Source organism: Lactuca virosa, chromosome 3 (assembly GCF_052849685.1).
Source record: "Lactuca virosa cultivar CGN04683 chromosome 3, Lactuca_virosa_CGN04683_v6, whole genome shotgun sequence".
Classification (NCBI taxonomy): domain Eukaryota; kingdom Viridiplantae; phylum Streptophyta; class Magnoliopsida; order Asterales; family Asteraceae; genus Lactuca; species Lactuca virosa.
This window is the reverse complement of record NC_136428.1, coordinates 208,965,857-208,984,421: the sequence shown is the minus strand read 5'-3', so window position 1 is coordinate 208,984,421 and position 18,565 is coordinate 208,965,857. Positions and strand designations below refer to the sequence as shown.

Here is an 18,565-nt window from a genome sequence, read left to right as displayed (position 1 = left end):
ACTTATTGCTATAGTCACTGAATTTACGATTTTTACACTGTTTTTGTCCCAATTTTCAAGTATATACATACTTGTATCTTGGATTCAATCAACATTTCTAAACATTTTTTAGTTTATTTTTTTTATAATCAATCTTAACAGTACAGTCATATTCCCAAGATCTTGGACACATCCAAGATTTTCAATATATTTCAAGATCTTCAGCAACTTACAATTTACTTTCATAAAATCTTTACCTAAACATCACACCACACTTACTAAATTACTTGAGTAATTTTGACCAAAACAATATATAGCCTCAAAACCCGTCTATACTTCAGTCACATGTCGTGGACTTCATTACACCAAATAGTAATGTAATTTGATTGAGGTAACATAGCAACAACAAATTCTTGAAAACCACCAGAAAGAAAAAGAAAAAAAAACAAAAAACAAACAGCCAAAAGCCTTGAACTTTGTAATCCATGAGCCTAGTACTTTGTTCAAATCAACTCATTTTAATCTCTCAAACGAACACAAAATAAATCTCACTTTAAAGCAGTTTTTGAGGGCAAAAGAATACGAATACGCACAATTCTTAAGATAAATCCCATACTTGCACATGGTCCAATAACATTGCCAATGTTCTATAGAATACAGACTATTTGTTAGACTTGCTCTAAATTAGTATGCCAACATCGCCTAAGAACCTAACACGTGGTCCAATAACACAGTTAAGGCGCCAAGTCTAAACTCTAGAATATCATGGACAATTAGACATGTTATAAATTAGCATGCCAATAGTCCCCATGAACCTAATTGACCACATGTTAGCAAATACGTGTATTAAACGTAAAGTTTCTCGTTGCGACAAACCAAGAGATTATAAATATATACAAAAATTCTAATATGTGAGGGGTTTGTACAAGCTAAAAGTACAACCCCAAATCCCCAATGCATAATGTATAAGTGTGTAATGAAAAAAGTTCAAGTTTAATTTTTTAATTTTATATAATATTTCATTTGTAACCCCTATTTTGTATTATCTGTCATTTGCTATCCTTCTATTTTGTTAAATAATATTTTACATCCTTTTACTTTATAAAATACCACTTTCACCCCCTCTACCTTCAACTTTATAAAATATTACTGTCATTTCTTCGTTTTCTAAAGACAAAACTGCATAAATGGTCCCTATGGTTAGCTGAAAATTGCCACTTTGGTCCAAAAATGTTTGGACTAGCATCAGATGTCCAAAATTTTCATTTTGTTGCAAGTTTGATCCATTTTGGTTTTAACTTTTTTAAAATGACGATTTTGCCCTTGATATTTTCTTTTTCAGTTTTTTTTATTACAGAAATTAAAAAGAAAAAAGAAAAAGAAAATAATCTCTCTCTCTCTCTCTCTCTCTCTCTCTCTCTCTCTCTCTCCAAATACAAAACACTCAAGAACACACATTGAAACTCAGGAACACATATTCATATCCATGAACACATACACAAACACTCCATATTTTTTAAGTTTATTCTCCAAACACACACACTCAAGAACACATACACGAAATCAGATCTGATGAAGGGTTTTCTGATGAACACATTCAAGAAGATGAAATCATATCGAGTAATGGGTCTCTGATCTCATCCTTAGACGACGATCTCCTCCTCCTCCTCTTCCTGTTAAAGGAAGCCCTAGCATGAAACTCTACGACCCGGTCATCGTTAACAACCATAACGAATCAAGATCTAGTAGGGGGTCGAAGGCGACAGTGGCTAGGGTTTAGACTTGTTCCCTCCTCGTCGTCGTTCTCAGTGTAGATCTATCCAACCATCGCATTTCTCCTTGCCGCCACCATCTCTGGAACGAATCTGTAAAAGGTTAGGGTTTGTAATGGTGACGAGCTGAAACCCTAGTAGTGGCGGCGCTGGGCTCGACCTAATCGACTGAGGTTTGGCGACCCCCACCTCTTTACGAACCCTTCTCAGATCTTACACCGACGAAGGTTTGGCGCTGAACTCGACTGCTGTCCTTCTAGTTTTTTGAAACCCTAGCTTTTCAGATCTGTTGTGGTGTTTGTGTGTTTAATCTCTCGTTGGTCTTGTTCGAGTTTGTGTGTGTGTTTAATCTCTGTGTGTGTGTGTGTTTGTCTTGTATCTGTTGAAAAATCGATGGATGTTTGTGTTGATCTGTGTGTGCTCATCAGATTTCATTTTTATGTGTGTATGTGTGTGTGTTCATCTGGTCTGATTTTGTGTGTGTGTTCATCTGATTTGATTTAGGTGGAGATGGATATGGCAAATTGTGGTTGTGGCGGACGGTGGTCAAACAGTGGTGGTGGAGGACTACAGGCGAATGGTGGTGGTGGCGGAAGATATTCTTCAGTGTTCTTGAGGAAGAAGAAGAAGAAGAAGATGGGAGGGAGAGAGAGAGAGAGAGAGAGAGAGAGAGAGAGAGAGAGAGATTTAATTTTATTTTTTATTTTTTATTTTTTTTTAAATCTGAAAATCAAAAAAACAATTAAGAAAAAAAGAGAAAATCATATTAACAGGGGTAAATCTGTCATTTTGAAAAAAATCAAAAAAGATTGGACCAAACAAGGAACAAAATGAAAACTTTAGACCTCTGGTGCTAGTCCAAACTTTTTTGGACTAAAGTGGCAATTTTGAGCAAACCACAGGGACCATTTGTGCAGTTTTGTCTTTTCTAAACTTTCATATTTATCTATAGTATATATAAATACAATTTTCCCTTATCTATTTTGTTTTTTTCCACCCTTCTTTTTTAAAATGTTACTTTAGCTTTCTCAACTGAAAAAATCATTGTAGTTAATACTACAATTGTTAAGGCATAATATACAAATATGTTAATACATAAAGTTCAACTTTAATCCCTCAACTTTGTATAATCGGTTATTTGAAACATTTCTATTTTGTAAAATAATATTTTCCATCCATTTAATTTTTAAAATATAACTTTAACCCCATCTACCTTCAACTTTATAAAATGTTACTTTCACCCCTTTATTTTCTAAATTTTCGAGTTTATCGCTCGTCTCCATAATATATATATATATATATATATATATATATATATATATATATATATATATATATATATATATATATATATATATATATATATATATATGGGAAAAGTGAATATACCATTAAGGATATATAAGCTTAGATACCCAAACTCACCATAATATATCATTTTGTTTGATATATTCATTATAATGTTCTTAAACTTCAACACCTAACTTGACTTATTTTTAACATTTTCGAAATTTCATTAGGCGGAACACAAGGGTTACAAACATGGGGCGAGACAAAACTTCAAAACTATCTTAAATAAATGCTGCAAGACTTTTTTTGGATCGTTTCTTAGTAGCACAAACACCATTTAAGAGTATTTCCAAAGAAATTTCTAATGGTTTTTCATAATTTCGAGAAAACTTGTATGTTTTCTTTAAGCTTGTAAAGAGCATACTGTTTTTCATGTTAACATACTGTAAACAAAATTAACTAACTGTTAAGATAAAAAAAGACAAAATAACATTTTAACAAATAGATGTCTCAAAAAATTATTTTGAAGAAAAAACAAATTAAATTAATAACTAATAAGTATGTTTTTTTTAATTGTTTTGTAACGTCTGGATATTGTAACTTAAGATTTATTTTAAAGAATTAAAAATTAACATATATTTAATTACTAGCAAATAATGAACATTATAAATAAAAATAAAATTGAGATTAATATCAAAAAAATATAAAAACACATGATAATGGTACCTTTTAGTTTTTCTATGCAAAAAGATGTATGTTTGACTTTCTTTTTCCTAACTACTAGCATACTCTATTTATCTCTTCCTTTAGAAAGAGTTGAAAACAAAAAATTCAAAAAAGATATCAGTATATCACTCTCGGGTCTTTCATCTCCATTGCACACTCAAAAACAAGAAGCAAGAATTTTATTTTTCTTTCTCCATTCTCTATGCCGCAAACAAAAGCAAAAGAAGTAAATAGATATGATGAAGTGGGCGGTGTCATAGTGGCGAGCAGATTTGAAAATGAGAAGAATTGATTTACTGATAATCCGACATAAGTAGGGGTAGCGAGATGCCATCATACTTTAGGGTTTCTTTTGAAACGATTGAGTTACTAAGTGGTAAAGTAGATACTTACATTATTTTTTGGTTTTGTGTATGGAATTAATTAGTTTCGAAATGAAGTTTTAATGTTTTAGTTTTTGAGGGATTAGATCGGCGTTATCTTGGTACTAAGAAGGCAAAAAAAAAACGGAGGGGCCATGGCCCCCATTGAGCTCCGCCCCTGATTATCTTCCATTTACATCACATCTTTTTGCCGAACACCTACTAGTTATATATATATATTATAGTTGAAAATGAAAAATTATATAAGAGGAAAAATCTTGGAATTAAATCAAGTTAGAAGTTAAATAATAACATTAGACAATTACAATGTATATATATATATATATATATATATATATATATATATATATATATATATATATGATACAAAACGACGTAATATGTTAAGTTTGGGTACCTAAGCTTATATACCCTTAAGGGTATATTCACTTTTCTCTCTCTCTCTCTCTCTCTCTCTCTCTCTCTCTCTCTATATATATATATATATATATATATATATATATATATATATATATGATTTTTCCACTCTACTTTCCTAATACGCAACAAAACATGTAAAAACCCGCAGCAAAACGCAGGCTCAATTACTAGTTAATACCAAATGTAAATTTTAAAATGAATAAAATGATAACAAAGAGTAGTCTACATTCACTATATAAAGTTCAAAAAATATATATATGAAAAAAAAACAATGGATAAGTACGAACTCATCCCCATAGTACAAAATATAATCCAACTTGATCCCATAATAAGCTTAATGGCACAATATAATACAGTTTACACTTTATCTCGACTTCTTACTTCGCATTCCCATCCTTGATTTCGCATACCTTTATTTCTAGTTAAACAAAACCTCGTTTATTTTTCAGTATGAGAAGGGCATTTACGTCTTTTGCACAAACGATGTACCATGCCCAACTGACAAACTCCCACATCGTTCGACCTTTTTGGGTGGGAAAAAATTTGCAAATCTTTTGTCCCATCAACATTAGTCTCAGTAGCTGTTATAGTCTACTGCATGTCAAACACAGTATCAGGTTGTCATGTCATGTCCTAATGGGGATTTAATAAACATAAATAAAGAATAAAATATATATATTAAAAGGATACTCTAACCGCATTCCTTCACCAGATACCGATGAGTATAAAACAGTGCCTTGTAAATGATTTAGTGCTTCACTTGAACAAGCAGTATCCTTCAACAAATGTCACAAATCAATTATTATTGATTTATTTCCATGTCTAAAACTTTTAAAAAAATATTGCAAACAAATAAATTTATATGTATAAACAATAAAAAAATTAAAACATACATCAAAGTCAACAAATGCAACAGGCGTCCCATATGTACTTTGCATCTTTAGTTTCAAAAAACCCCGGCATCTGTAAATTCACAATGTCAATAACAACTTAAGAAGTCCAAATTTAAATCTAAAAAAACAAATTAAAAAATAAAAATAAAAATTCCTAACCTTGAAAATACTTGATTTAACTCTTGTTCTGTGCAACCTTGTCCAAGATTAGCAACAAATATTGTTGGACATGGAGGAGCTGATGAGTTTCTCTAATTATACATATAAAAAAATTACATTAACTCGTATTTTTTTTTTTGTTAATTATAATTTATAAACATAAATCAGAAAATACAAATAAAACATACCAATCTTGAAGTATTTTCAGTTCTAGCTTCAAAGCTTCCATGGCTGAAAATTTAAAAAACACAAATATGAAATTAAAAAAAAATGGTGATTTGTCCAATAATGAATGTCATCATATGTGATTTTTTGAACTTTGAAGCCCTTTAACCTTTCAGCAATAAGAAATCATGTAACAACATGTGCAATAGTGAAAGTTACACTAAAAATTTTATTTTATTTTTTCTTTCAAAAAAGGTAATTAAAAGTGTGCTTATGTATGACCTTTGTGCAGATGGATAACCAATCGTGTTGTAAGCAGAATTACTCAATCCAGGCATGTGAATGCTGCCAACACCTGCTAGTGTACACGTGTGCAAAACATTGTGCAATTGTGAGCTTCTAGAATAATGTGTTTTCAATTTTCAATTTCACCCCTCACTAACTCGTGTTTTCATAACTTAAAACTACTTGTTTTGTAATTTGTAATTTATAGGCCTCTTTGGTGCTTTTTTTTTTTTTTTTTTTTAAAGTAAAGAGTTTCTCACCAGGATCTGAAAAGCCCCTTGAAAATGAAGAAGACCCTTTTGCCCTTTTGTCGGATCCGTGTCTATCATCATCTAAATGTATAGTTGATAAGTTTTACAAAGATAAGTTAGCTAAAAAGGTTCAGAAAGGAAGATTAGATTGAAAAAGAGAAGAGAAGTAATGATATATAATTATATATACCTCTTGAGCGCTTTGACCTTGAGTTTGACTTAGCAAGATCAATGTGTAAAGTTGAACCCTTTTCAAGATCAAACACCATTCCCTACAAATCCAATACTTTTTTCTTGACGATTTGTGTAAAAGATTGTTTTTATTTCCAAAGGAAATCAGATGGGTATGTATGGAAATAGTGTTCTTACATTTAAAGTGTGTAATGCTGCAAGTGCAGAAGGCTGATCCATGAAAACAGCAAACCCAAATGGCTGTTTGACATAAAACAAGACAAATAAGAAAAGATATGAAGCAAATTCGAGTGAATACAAGAGGGGCATTAATAGCTACCTTATATATAAAGAAAGAAAAAACATAAATGAAGTTGATAGCTTGAGTTATGTATTCAATAGCCATTTCATGTGTGTGATACTTTCTAAGAAGTTCAGTGTAGTTATCAATTCGTTTTCTTAAGCAAGCTACCAATCCACATCAATTTCAAATTTGGAAGAACATTTGATTCCCACATGTATAAGGTCACTCCGCAAATGATCTATAGATAGCTTCTTTCTAATTGCGCAGAAATTTGACCCGAACTTTCAATGATCCCTAGCTTTCATCGTCAAATATGCTTTTGAAATAAAGAATAAAAACAACCACAGTTTCAACAATGCAGTTTCGATTTTCAATTTACAATTGATACCTGAGTTTGTGTTGCACTGGGGCTACGAAGGTGACAAGATTCATATCCCGGGAATTCACGAAAAAGATTGTAAATTTCACGAGGCTTGACGTCCTCGGGAAGTCCAGCAATGAATAGCGTTCGAACCTCGTCTTGAAACGACGGCGTATATAACGGTGGTGCGTAAGAAGTGAAAGGGGGCTGGTGGTACTGATGGTGTAACTGAGATACGGCGGCGGGTGGAGGTTGTGTCGCTCCGGGAGGAGGAGGTGGATTTTGGTAGTACGAGAACTGGGTGGTGTGAACACCCGCCGGTGGTGGGTAGTAAGCTGCCATGTCGTCCATTTTAAGGGTCAATTTTCCGTTCTCCAAGCCCTAATTTTTTCCCCAATATGTGTTATAGAACAATACTGGGTTTCCGCCGATGAAATGTTGCGGTTATTTCTATTTTTCAAATAATACACATTTTCGTCCTTTAAATTTGACAAATTCATTTATAGTCCCTCATTTATATTTACATTACAGTCGTACATTTACATTACTATGCCTCAATTCTTATAGAGTGTTAAGCAAATGTATGTTTATTGTTAGCATTATTCTTATTATTTCTTCTTAGTGATGATTTAGCTTGGATCAAATCAAAGTGATTATATTCTTGTGTTGACTAGATTAACTAAAATAAATTACCTTTTGTATTTTGCAATACATCCTTCTTCAAAATACCTCATAAACATTACACATACATTGTCTATTTACATTATTTACATTAGTCAAAAAAAAAATTTATTTACTTTTATGTCTTTATGGTTTAAGAAAAGAATTTTGAAAAATAATATTTGAAAACCAATACTTGAATTCATTTTATATAAGTATTTTATATGTATTTGGCCCTAACAATTACCAACTTATCGACTACCATTTTTTGTTTTTTTACAGACACCCATGAAACAGTTACATATGAAAATAGATATACAAGTAAATGAAAACAACATTTGATCCAATGAGACACATTTTGGGATTAGGGTATACCTTCATGAAATGATGAAATTTTCTTATTATTAATCAAGTATTATTTAAATCATAAATGCATTTGTTGGCATCTTCGTTTCATAACGTGTCATATGGATATGGATGATGTCTATTGAACCGGTCGAGGTGGTTTTCAACAGCGCGTAGGTGGTCTAAGTTCCTATGATATGACCGAGTCTTTCTGGCCCGCAATGATTGGGTCAAGATTTTTAGGTTGTGATGTAGGAATAATCATTTTCTCTATACCCCCGAGTCTTCAACTTCACATTCCACAACATGAGTCATTCGATTCATTGAATTTTTCAAAATCAAACTTATAGGACATCATCCCATTAACCAACAGATCTAGCCATTCAAATAACCACAACTCTGATACCACTTGTTACACAAGCAATAAAGGAACAAAATAAAATGATACAAAGAATGAAGGTGGTTTAATCGATCGTTACATACGTCTATGAACAGAAATTGAAGAACTCTTCTATTACTCGACTGTTTCAAGTGATTATATTGAAATCCCTAGCTATGAATACTTATAACTGTAAACCCTAACAACTATAAGATCAAGCCTCTATATATATATATATATATATATATATATATATATATATATATATATATATATATATATATATATAAAATAAGTAAATCCATAAATAACTAACTAAGTTGATACATATTCGATCATTTATCATCAATGAGCTATAAAAACAAACAAGTAGCAATAGAGAAATTGCATTTGCATTATTAGACATAAACCCATTCACACAAATATAAGTTTTAATCTTTTTTTCACCACCCGATTAATCTTTTTTTTCAGATATGAAAATATAAGTTCTTAATCCAACATCATCATCATCATAGAAAATCATCATCATCAACATCAACATGGTCTACATCAAATTAACCATTGCATCCATCTAAACGAGAGGGGGATATTGCTTAGCTTGCTGGCGGACTCTTCTCTTATACTCCACCGTATCCTACATCATCAAAATCACAAATTTATGAAATGACCAAAATACCCTTCAAATTATTAAACAATCTTGATTACCTGGATAAAGAGGTGATATCCATCTGTCTGTGCAGGGTCAGCAGGGTTAGGGGAATCCAACAGGTCCTGAATTCCCACTAGGATTTGTTTTACTGTTATTGCTGGCCTCCAACCCTAGAACAAAAAAATTATAAATAAAAAAGGAAGGGTATTTTGGTAATTTTGTCAAGATTCAAAGAACTTACACTGTCTTCATTAAGGATGGACAAACAAACAGTTCCAGAGGGGTAAACATTGGGATGAAAGAAGCCTTGAGGAAATTTACACTTTGGTGGTTTGCTTGGATAATCTTCAGTGAAGTGAAGGGTAAGAGGGTAATATCCACCTTCCCAATCAGTCTGCATTCATAGTAACTTATATTCAACATAATTTTAAAATAAGTTCAAATAATAAAATTATATGAAACTATAATACAAACTTATGCCTATCTGCTAAGTTAGCATAATTGTTCTTTGATCCAAGAACAATTTGTATCCTTTGAAGATAAAATAAAATTATAATCTATAGCTTTTATTGACTCCATAAACAATCCATGGAAAACGTAAGGAATACAGCTAAAATTACATCTTTCTAACCCTGATAAACTATTTCTTTCTCATGATTTCGTAACAACTTCAATGGTGTTATCATATCAACAGCCTAAAAACGTAGTCTGGAAACTCATATCAACACCCTAAATCCAATGGTGTTCTCATGATTTCATCATCTTTCTACTAATATACCAACCTTGATAAATTTTTTACACAGAATACTTAAACGAGTTCCACTGAAAGAACATAGAGATTCTTCGATCATAACAGATAGGTTTACAGACGCAAAATTGACAAAATTTTGTTCATCAATGAAATTCAAATCAAAGAATAAGATATAACGAGAACTTACCCCTGTCTTACCGGGGATGGTACACTGCCAAATCATCAAATTCACTGAACCATCAGGGAGAGTCTCAGGCTTCGCGACAAAACCCTAATCAATAAAATCAAACCCAAATCGAAAATCCCCAAAAAATCAGCATATATACCTAACCATAGACACACGTTATGAAACACAATCACAAATAAACAGAAAAATGAAAGGAGAAAGGAGATTAGGACTTAGGAGACGAACATGGGGATGATTCTTTCGCCATGCTTTTCGTTCCTCGGTGAGACGACCACGAGCAATACCACCAGACATGGTTTACAGATTTCGATCGCGATCTGCGTCTAGAATTGTGTGGGTGGGAGAAATATTTGCAGGGTGTAGAAGTCTGCAAATGGGTTTATTATGACGAAGAAGACGAAAGGCTGACTTATGAGCAGTCGACTTTTTTCTCCTTTATGATTTATTCCTTCCCCCAACAACACCACCAGTCACCACACTAAATACTAGTGTATCAATTATCGAAGATAAGCTCGAATCTGTTCCCTGTGTTTAACAAGATGAAAGGGTTTGAGATTTGATTAAATCTGGTTATGATTCTCAATTTTTTGAACAAATTAGGTTTAAATTAAGAGATAAAACAAACACAGTAGTTAATTTTTGTATAATTTATTTATTTTGTGATGTCATTTTTTAGGATTTAAAGAAAAATTATATATTAAATCTTCTCAAATATTTAAATTTTAATAATTAAATAATTATTTTTATATATTTAAAATATTTTGGAAACTGGTCCTTTAAATTATTGTTTTTAAGAACACGTCATATTTTATGTTAATATTATTTTTATAAATTATTTAGTTATAAAAATAAAAGCATAACTATAAAAATATTTCGTTTTAGTAAAAATGACAAAAAGTTTAATAATAAAATATGATTAGAAATTTAGAATGGATAAAATAAAATTATGATTAAGTATATGAGATAAAATATATATCATAATAAATAATTAAATTATTTAAAAATATGAAACGAGTGATGAAATTATAATTTATAAATATATAATTCATATATTTCAATAATATTAAATAATATTAAGTTATTGATTAACATTTTTAGTAAGTGATAATTGTTTTTTATTTAAAGTGCTTATAATAAGAAAATGAGTTTAATCATCGACATCCATGAACTTTATTGATAAAGCTTGGAGAAACAAATAAAATGTGGGTTTAATAAAAATGATAGTTAAAAATAATGTAAAAGTATGTAAATACTTTTAGCAATAACGAAATTATTCTTTTGATTGTTTAATTTGAATTCAAAAAAAATTAAAATTGCAATAATAACTTATATAATGTTCACGTTCTCCCATGAAAATATAATATTCCAAATTTTTATTTTTTATTTTTTATTTTTCATCTTTTTCAACTTAATAGTTCAATTTCAAAATACGTTGGAAAATTGTTCCAAGAAAAATATATATATATATTTATTTTGTTATGGGTGTGTTAAATACTTAAATGCACACCTTTAAAAATTATCAACTTATTTAATTCATGCGTGAAAACCAAGCTACCCTTTTGCAACGTGTGATTTGGGTCGGTCGTGACGTTATGATATGAATCTATACGTGTGAATCTTTTTGCTAGTTGACAAATTGGGACATTGCCTTGTTATTTCCAATAAGGTTTTGTGCAAATGTCAAAATGCTTAATTACAAAGGAAAAGAACTACTATATTCAAAGTTGGTTAAACATTGATTATTAGATATTTGTTTTTGAAAATATTTAAGTGGTTTTGTGTTTTGGATATTGTTTTGTTATGTGATCACTCTCCTACTATTTTGGTTAGTTTGTGCGTCGATTTTAGTCCTCTTTCCTTTAAAATTTTTAATTATCGGTTGTTGCTCGATGGCATGGTTTCCACCCATAAATGTGATAAAAGTGTAGTACTCGAGTGTTCAAGTTGGAATTGGATAACGCCATTTTAGTAAAGTCTAAAATGGAGCAAGTGGCTTAGAGTGTCTTTTTTTGTTGGCTACCTAGGGTTGAAGCCCAATAGTAGTGAACTAACCTTGTTGATCGATTGAGGTTGTATCTCTCTCGCCCCAATATCATGGTGCTTGAGGTCTTTTTGGGATGAGCTTCTATTTGGAAAGAACAAGCCTAAAAAAGCAAACTTGTTTCATAAAATAATTAAACGGTCATATTTCCTGGTGCTCAATAGTAGTAAAAAAAATATAAAAATGAATTGGATTGTGTAGCTGCAAAACCTCAATCTGGCTACTTCGTTAATGTAATGTTTCTGATTCTTTTTGTACTGTGTATTGCTAACTTTATGAAATTTCCGACGTTCTGAAAAAAAAAAGTGTCTCAATTGTCTTTGGATCCTACACAAGACAAACACAAGGAGGTGGAAATAACATGTAGACTGAGTCACATATCTAACTAATAGTTAAAAAGTTAAAGAGATAAGTTGGGAACATGAACAATATGAAGTCGAAACTTATCCACCATATGTTAGGTAATCGAGTGGCATCAATTGCACGAACTTAAGGGAAAAGCCATCATGAATGTCTAGCGATGAACAAATCTCCGTGTGGTGTAAAGTGATTATAACAACTAGAATCAAACAACCATGTATAATCTTAGAATATTTGTTCATCCAAGTAAGATGGGGATTGGACGGGGTTTCATGTGATCATTGTTTTAAATTTTCACATGGAAAAGTCTCCTTGAGTTTTAATTTGATTTATGAGATCTGTGCGAATGTAAATTGTATTTTCTTTCCGAAGCACACGGTGCTAATTTTGGTTATGTGGTCTCTACTGTCGACCAAGAAGACATTGATCATTTTCTTTTTGGTGTTGCAATATTTTTTGTTCGTTAAGATTTTATCCAGGTAAGTTGCTTGTTCTTTTCTTATTTGCTTATGTTGGTTTTATAGTTTGTTGTATGGTGTATCAAGGGGACAACCCTATACACATGATATTAATAACATATAGATGTATGCGGGTAGAAGTAAGGGACATAATTATAGTATGTGTAGAGTTTTTGAACATATAGGTTGACATGGTATTCAGTAAGATGATGTGGAATGTGTTTTCCCAAATAACTTAGGTTACAAACTTCCCACCTAATATATGCAAACATGAACTATATGAAAATTGGAACGGTTGTCGATGTATTTCTTGCTACAAGGCGATCAAACTTATGAAAGATATTTGGTTTTGTAACACACGATTCCATGTATTTTATATTTTGGCCCTTGATATGGAAATTGTTTGCAAATTGGTCCCTATTTGGCATTAAATGAAAAGTGGGGGGAAGGATGTGTGTGTACGATGGGTGTACGCTGTTGGATTAGGTGTCTAAGCCCATAACTATTTTGGTATGTACTTGACCCGATTGTGAGCATGGTCCTTTTGGGTTGCCTTCACCATAGCAACTGATAGGATGAATTAAGGAGAAAAAGGATTAATTATGATTTATTAATATATTATATGAATAATATATTAAAAGAGAAATCATATTGTTTAATCAATATTAGTCAAGAATTAATAAGAATTAATTGTGTAGCTAAAAGAGATTAATTAAACTTGGGGGACTAATATTGTAATGATAAGATAATTGCATAAATGGGCTAATGGACTCCATAGAAGTTGGAGTGGACGAAATGTATGGGTAAACCCATTAGAATTCGTCCAAGGCTTCTAAGGAGGGAGTCCATGGGCTGCTTGGAGCTTAAGCAGTCAAATTAGGGTTTCCTTGTTTGATAACCCTAATAGCCTAACTATATAAGGAACCCCTAAGGCCCCAAAAACGTGGCTATGTGATCTCTAAGGGTTCTTGGACGTTTTTGTGCCTTCTCCTACTTCTCCTTGTTCATCTTGTTGTTGGATAAGGTGTCTAAGTCCATAACTTATTTGGTATATACTTGACCCGACCCGGCATGGTCCATTTGGGTTGCACTTCACCCGAACTATTTATATGGATAATATTATGAGAATAGTATATTTGTGACTTATTAATATATTATAAGTTATAATATATTAATATGAAATCATATTATTTAATTGGTATTGATCTTAAATTAATTATGAATTAATTTAGTGATCAAAATGTGACTAATTAAATAATGGGCTATTATATTTATATAGTGTGGGCTAATACTCATTAGGAAATGGGCTAAGCTTGCATGGGGGTCCATGGATGATCCATGGAGCTTTTAACCCATGGATCATTGGGAAAGGAAAAGACATGGGTTATTAGGGTTTGCATGGTTCATAACCCTAATCATCTACACTATATAAAGAGGCTTGTGGTGCTTGAAAAGACACTATGTGTGTGTGCATAAGAGTGGCCGATTTCTAGAGCTTGTATAATCTCTCATAAGGTTTTTCCAAGTTTGTGGTGATTTGTGATTTCCATTTGAGGCATTCACATTATTGGGGCTAGGCTCTCAAACTCCTAAGGAATCAACTCACTACTAAAGGTATGTAATTCTTCTAGTATCTTTTATGTTTAAAAGTACCCCATGCCATGCTAGATAGGTTATGGACCTTGGGAAATTATTTTGCATGTATTTTAGTCAAACATAGATCCAAGGTTTCTAGGGTTGTATGAATACCTTATGAGTGTTAGAATGCTCAAAACCCAACAGTGGTATCAGAGCCTCGACTTGTTTGTTTGATACTTGATGCAAAATAGCTGAAAAAGTCGAAAATTTTGTTGTCTGAACAGGGGACTCGCCGAGTCCATGGGGGGACTCGACGAGTCCAAGCACAAATTCATCCTACTCGTCGAGTAGGTTACTGCACTCGACAAGTAGGAGGCTCTGACTGCAGTTTTTCGACTTTTGCTGCTGGAAATGGACTAGAAACATTACCCTAAACTGTTTTGATGTTTTAAAACTTGTTTTAGATGGTGTAATGTTTATGCTAATCCATTTACAATGGCCAATATCAAAATTACATGTTTATATGTGTTCATATGTTCTTGAAATTTTGATATGATGTTCATGTTCTTATGAATTATTGTTAGATCATAGGAATTATTTGCTAAATTGTTTATTAATTAATTCTTGATCATTTATGTGTTTTAATGGAGTCCATAATTTGTCCTCAAGTTATGGATTTCCAAAGGTCACTTTCTTTTATGCACATTTAAAACACATAAGTTACATGAAAATGAAGAGTCTTCATTTTTATGAACCTTTAATTCATAAGTTATGAAATGAAAAGTTTTGAATAGTTTCAAAACTTGTCCCCAAGTTTTGGAATTTGTAAAGTTGCACACACTTTAATATACTTTAATTCCAACCCTTAGAGTTTTAAAAGTTAAAATTCAACCCTTATACTATTTATAACATTAATGGTTAATAATTATATATATGTATAAGATTAAGTCGTTTTACCGTTAGCAGGCCTCATTCACGAAGTCGGTCTATAAGGGGGTATAAGGTTGTTGCCTATAAAATGGCAGCTTAATGGGTGTCCATTCTCACCCACCGCTTCCTTGATCGGTGGAGGGTCATTAGCCGAACGGGTAGGACAATGACTTTAAATTCTCATTAAAAGTATAATGACTATTATAAAGTAACTAAATGTTTTTTTATAAATTCCCAATCTTAGTTACTTTAGGAAAATGTGAAAATGGTGCTAACCCATGAAATTCACACTTTGTACCTTACCAAGTCGTTGGTGGAGCGTGTGTGGTTAACCGGCACACTAACTTGGACTAGTAAGGATCACAAAGGGTGACTTAATGTTTATCATAGATCGGTGGAGCGCGTGTGGTTAACCGACACATTGATTAGGTGATAATATTAAGGGTACCAAGTGAATTTGCATGGTTATTCACACCTTGTTTTGTGATCCTCGGTGTCCCAGTCACAAAACTTGAAGGGCACAATCGAGATTGAAACATGCCATTGAAAAGTTCAATGAATCTCAAAAGAATCTAGGAATTTCAAAACCAATTAAACATAATAATTCATTTCGTTTTCATGGTGGAAATTGGTGAATCGTCATTCACCTACCTTCAAATATGTTATGGCTTAGATTACGTCATCCCTCTTCTAAGTTATAATATATTGTGTTGGATCCTAGCCTTAATATTACATTTGGGTGTCTTATTAAGGATTCTCTTTATATCTAATCTAAACTTGTTTTCTTCTTTTCAGATGTCTTCCAACAATAATGCTTTGGGCTCTAACCCTACTGGCTCCTTCTCTCTCATGAACCTTTGTAGGAGGGTCATCTTTGATGGTTCCAACTTCATGGATTGGATCCGGAACATCAGGATGGTTACTCGTTACGAGGACAAGGAATATGTCCTCGATAAGGAGCTAAAGGAGCTTGATGAGTCCACTGCTACTCCTGAGGAGATCGCTGAATACAGGACACATGAGAGAGATGCCACCAAAGTGGCATGCATCATGATGGCCACGATGACAGTCGAACTCCAAAAGTCCTATGAGGACTATTACCCTTTTGAGATGCATCAGGATCCGATGGAAAGGTACCATCAGAGTGCTCGTCAAGAGCGGTATGAAACAATCTCCTCCATGATAACAACCCGTATGAAGGATAACGAACCAATCACGGGCCACATGCAGAAAATGCAAAGGTATGTGGATCGTCTACTGAAACTGAATGTGAACTTCCCAGAGGAGTTGGAAATTGATATCATTTTGCATTCCTTACCCTCGTGTTATGATCAATTCTGTATTACCTATCACATGAACAAGGAGGAAGTTACTCTCAGTAAGCTTCAAGGACTTCTAAAGACCGCCGAAAGTGGTCTTAAAAGTAAGTCGGTTGCTACTCCTACTCCTACAACTACCCCTGTTTTGGCTATCGAGCAAGGCAAAGGGAAGAAGAGGAAGCACCCTTCGAAGGGTACCAAGGGAAAGTCTCTTGAAGGCTCCTCATCTGGAACCAAAGGTGGTTCTATCACTCCTTCTGCCATCCCTAAGGATGCTGATTGCTTCTACTGTCAGAATAAGGGGCACTGGAAGCAAAACTGCCCTAAGTACTTGCAGGATGTCAAGGATGGGAAAGTGAAACCATCCCATGCAGGTATTTACACTATATTGTCTAATAACTCACCATATTCTAACTCTTGGGTGCTTGATACAGGATGTGGTATTCACATATGTTCTGATTTGCAGGGCCTAAGAAGAAGTGAGGATGTGGAGCACGGGAAGATAAACCTGATCATGGGGAATAGGAAGGCTTCACCTGTTCCCAAGATTGGAGTTTATACTTTGTTGCTAGATAGTGGGTTAAAGTTAGATTTGAAAAAATGTGTTTACTCGTCAGAAATGGCGAGGAATATTATTTCCTTTCATGCTTTGTACAAACAAGGTTTCACCTTTTCTTTTGATAATGAAGTTGGTAGTATTAATGCTTTCTTTAATAATGTTCTTTATTCTAAAGCATTACCTTGTGATGGTGTGTACAAAGCTGTATCGATTGTAGATAATTTAGGAAATAATGTATTGTGTATTGATTCTTCTGCTAGCTTGGATAAAGCATCTTTGTGCCATTGTCGTCTTGGACATGTAAGCAAGAAACACATAGGCCAGCTCCAAAAGGATGGAGTCTTGGAGTCGTTCGACCTTAAGTCGGATGATAGTTGTGAATCTTGTCTACTTGGAAAAATGACAAAATCACCCTTCACTGGTACTTGTGCAAGGGGTGAGGGTTTTGTAGAGACCCATTTTTATAACGAACGGTGAGTGCGGAAGAAAGATATCTCGAGATTAATCGTGTTTTTGGAAGTATGAACACGAAGAACATATTATGAGTTCATAAGAAAAGACTAAGAACAAAGAGAGAATAATATATTTCATGAAGAACATGGTGGGAGAGAAACTCTCCCTAGGTGGGAGAACCCACCAACTTTCTCTCTCTCTAGAATTACATTGTGAGAAAAGTAACTCTAACTAAGGAAAAGATAAGCTAGCTTTTTTTTAAATAAATGACCAACTCTCCCTTTATATAGGAGGGAGAGTATTTACACCTAAAATACAATAAAGGGAAAATACAACCTAATAAACACTCATTATTTGTGGAGCATTTCCATGCACCAACATTCTCTCCCTAAATGCTTACAAATGATGAGAGATCCAATAAGTGATACAAGGCTATAATACAGTAATCCGACTAGCAAGTGTGGTAATAAAATGAAATCAAGTGCTGAAATGTCTCTGAAACTCTAAAGTGTCTGTGAAGTCTGAAACTGGCCATGAATCTCTAACAATGAAGGTCTTCGGCTTCAAAGCACAACCAATGAAGCAGAAAAAATAAGATCCAAATCTTCAAACCAATCATAATCACCCGAAGAAGGAGGTCACCATGAGCAAGTAGAAGATCCAATAAAAGAAACACTTCGGCTTCAAAAGTCTGAAAAACATCTCGAGTTCTCGAATCATAATACACCGAAATTCTT

General features: G+C 33.0%; 2 protein-coding genes across 3 annotated transcripts; both read right to left on the bottom strand.

Annotated features, from left to right (window-relative positions):
• Positions 1 to 4,741: 4,741 nt before the first annotated feature.
• Positions 4,742 to 7,589, bottom strand: LOC145166948 (RNA-binding (RRM/RBD/RNP motifs) family protein). Of its 2 annotated transcripts, none has more exons than XM_079086002.1 (10): positions 7,187 to 7,589; positions 6,693 to 6,755; positions 6,514 to 6,595; positions 6,333 to 6,404; positions 6,070 to 6,145; positions 5,811 to 5,853; positions 5,623 to 5,714; positions 5,464 to 5,533; positions 5,261 to 5,346; positions 4,742 to 4,980 (listed from the first exon to the last, which is right to left on the bottom strand). In XM_079086002.1, exons 1-10 carry the CDS (start codon positions 7,508 to 7,510, stop codon positions 4,935 to 4,937), a joined length of 954 nt encoding a protein of 317 aa, XP_078942128.1. In that variant the 5' UTR covers positions 7,511 to 7,589; the 3' UTR covers positions 4,742 to 4,934. The 2 variants fall into 2 exon arrangements, with proteins under 2 accessions (XP_078942128.1, XP_078942129.1); XM_079086003.1 differs by having other exon boundaries at positions 6,070 to 6,142.
• A 1,330-nt stretch (positions 7,590 to 8,919) lies between these two features.
• Positions 8,920 to 10,697, bottom strand: LOC145166947 (SUMO-conjugating enzyme SCE1). The gene is made up of 5 exons (XM_079086001.1): positions 10,356 to 10,697; positions 10,131 to 10,214; positions 9,434 to 9,586; positions 9,249 to 9,362; positions 8,920 to 9,177 (listed from the first exon to the last, which is right to left on the bottom strand). The coding sequence occupies exons 1-5, from the start codon at positions 10,422 to 10,424 to the stop codon at positions 9,115 to 9,117; spliced, it is 483 nt and encodes a 160-aa protein (XP_078942127.1). The 5' UTR covers positions 10,425 to 10,697; the 3' UTR covers positions 8,920 to 9,114.
• Positions 10,698 to 18,565: the final 7,868 nt, after the last annotated feature.

Bases quoted from the DNA above. Each gene is read 5' to 3' on its own strand.
- LOC145166948 (XM_079086002.1), bottom strand. From the start codon at position 7,510: ATGGACGACATGGCAGCTTACTACCCACCACCGGCGGGTGTTCACACC. The intron at 6,596-6,692 runs GTAAGAACACTA...TTGGATTTGTAG, and splicing joins CAGCATTACACACTTTAAAT to GGAATGGTGTTTGATCTTGA. The intron at 5,854-6,069 runs GTCATACATAAG...TTAAATTTTCAG, and splicing joins GGTTATCCATCTGCACAAAG to CCATGGAAGCTTTGAAGCTA.
- LOC145166947 (XM_079086001.1), bottom strand. From the start codon at position 10,424: ATGTCTGGTGGTATTGCTCGTGGTCGTCTCACCGAGGAACGAAAAGCA. The intron at 9,587-10,130 runs GTAAGTTCTCGT...CTATGAATGCAG, and splicing joins CCATCCCCGGTAAGACAGGG to ACTGATTGGGAAGGTGGATA. The intron at 9,363-9,433 runs GTAAGTTCTTTG...TTTTTGTTCTAG, and splicing joins CCATCCTTAATGAAGACAGT to GGTTGGAGGCCAGCAATAAC.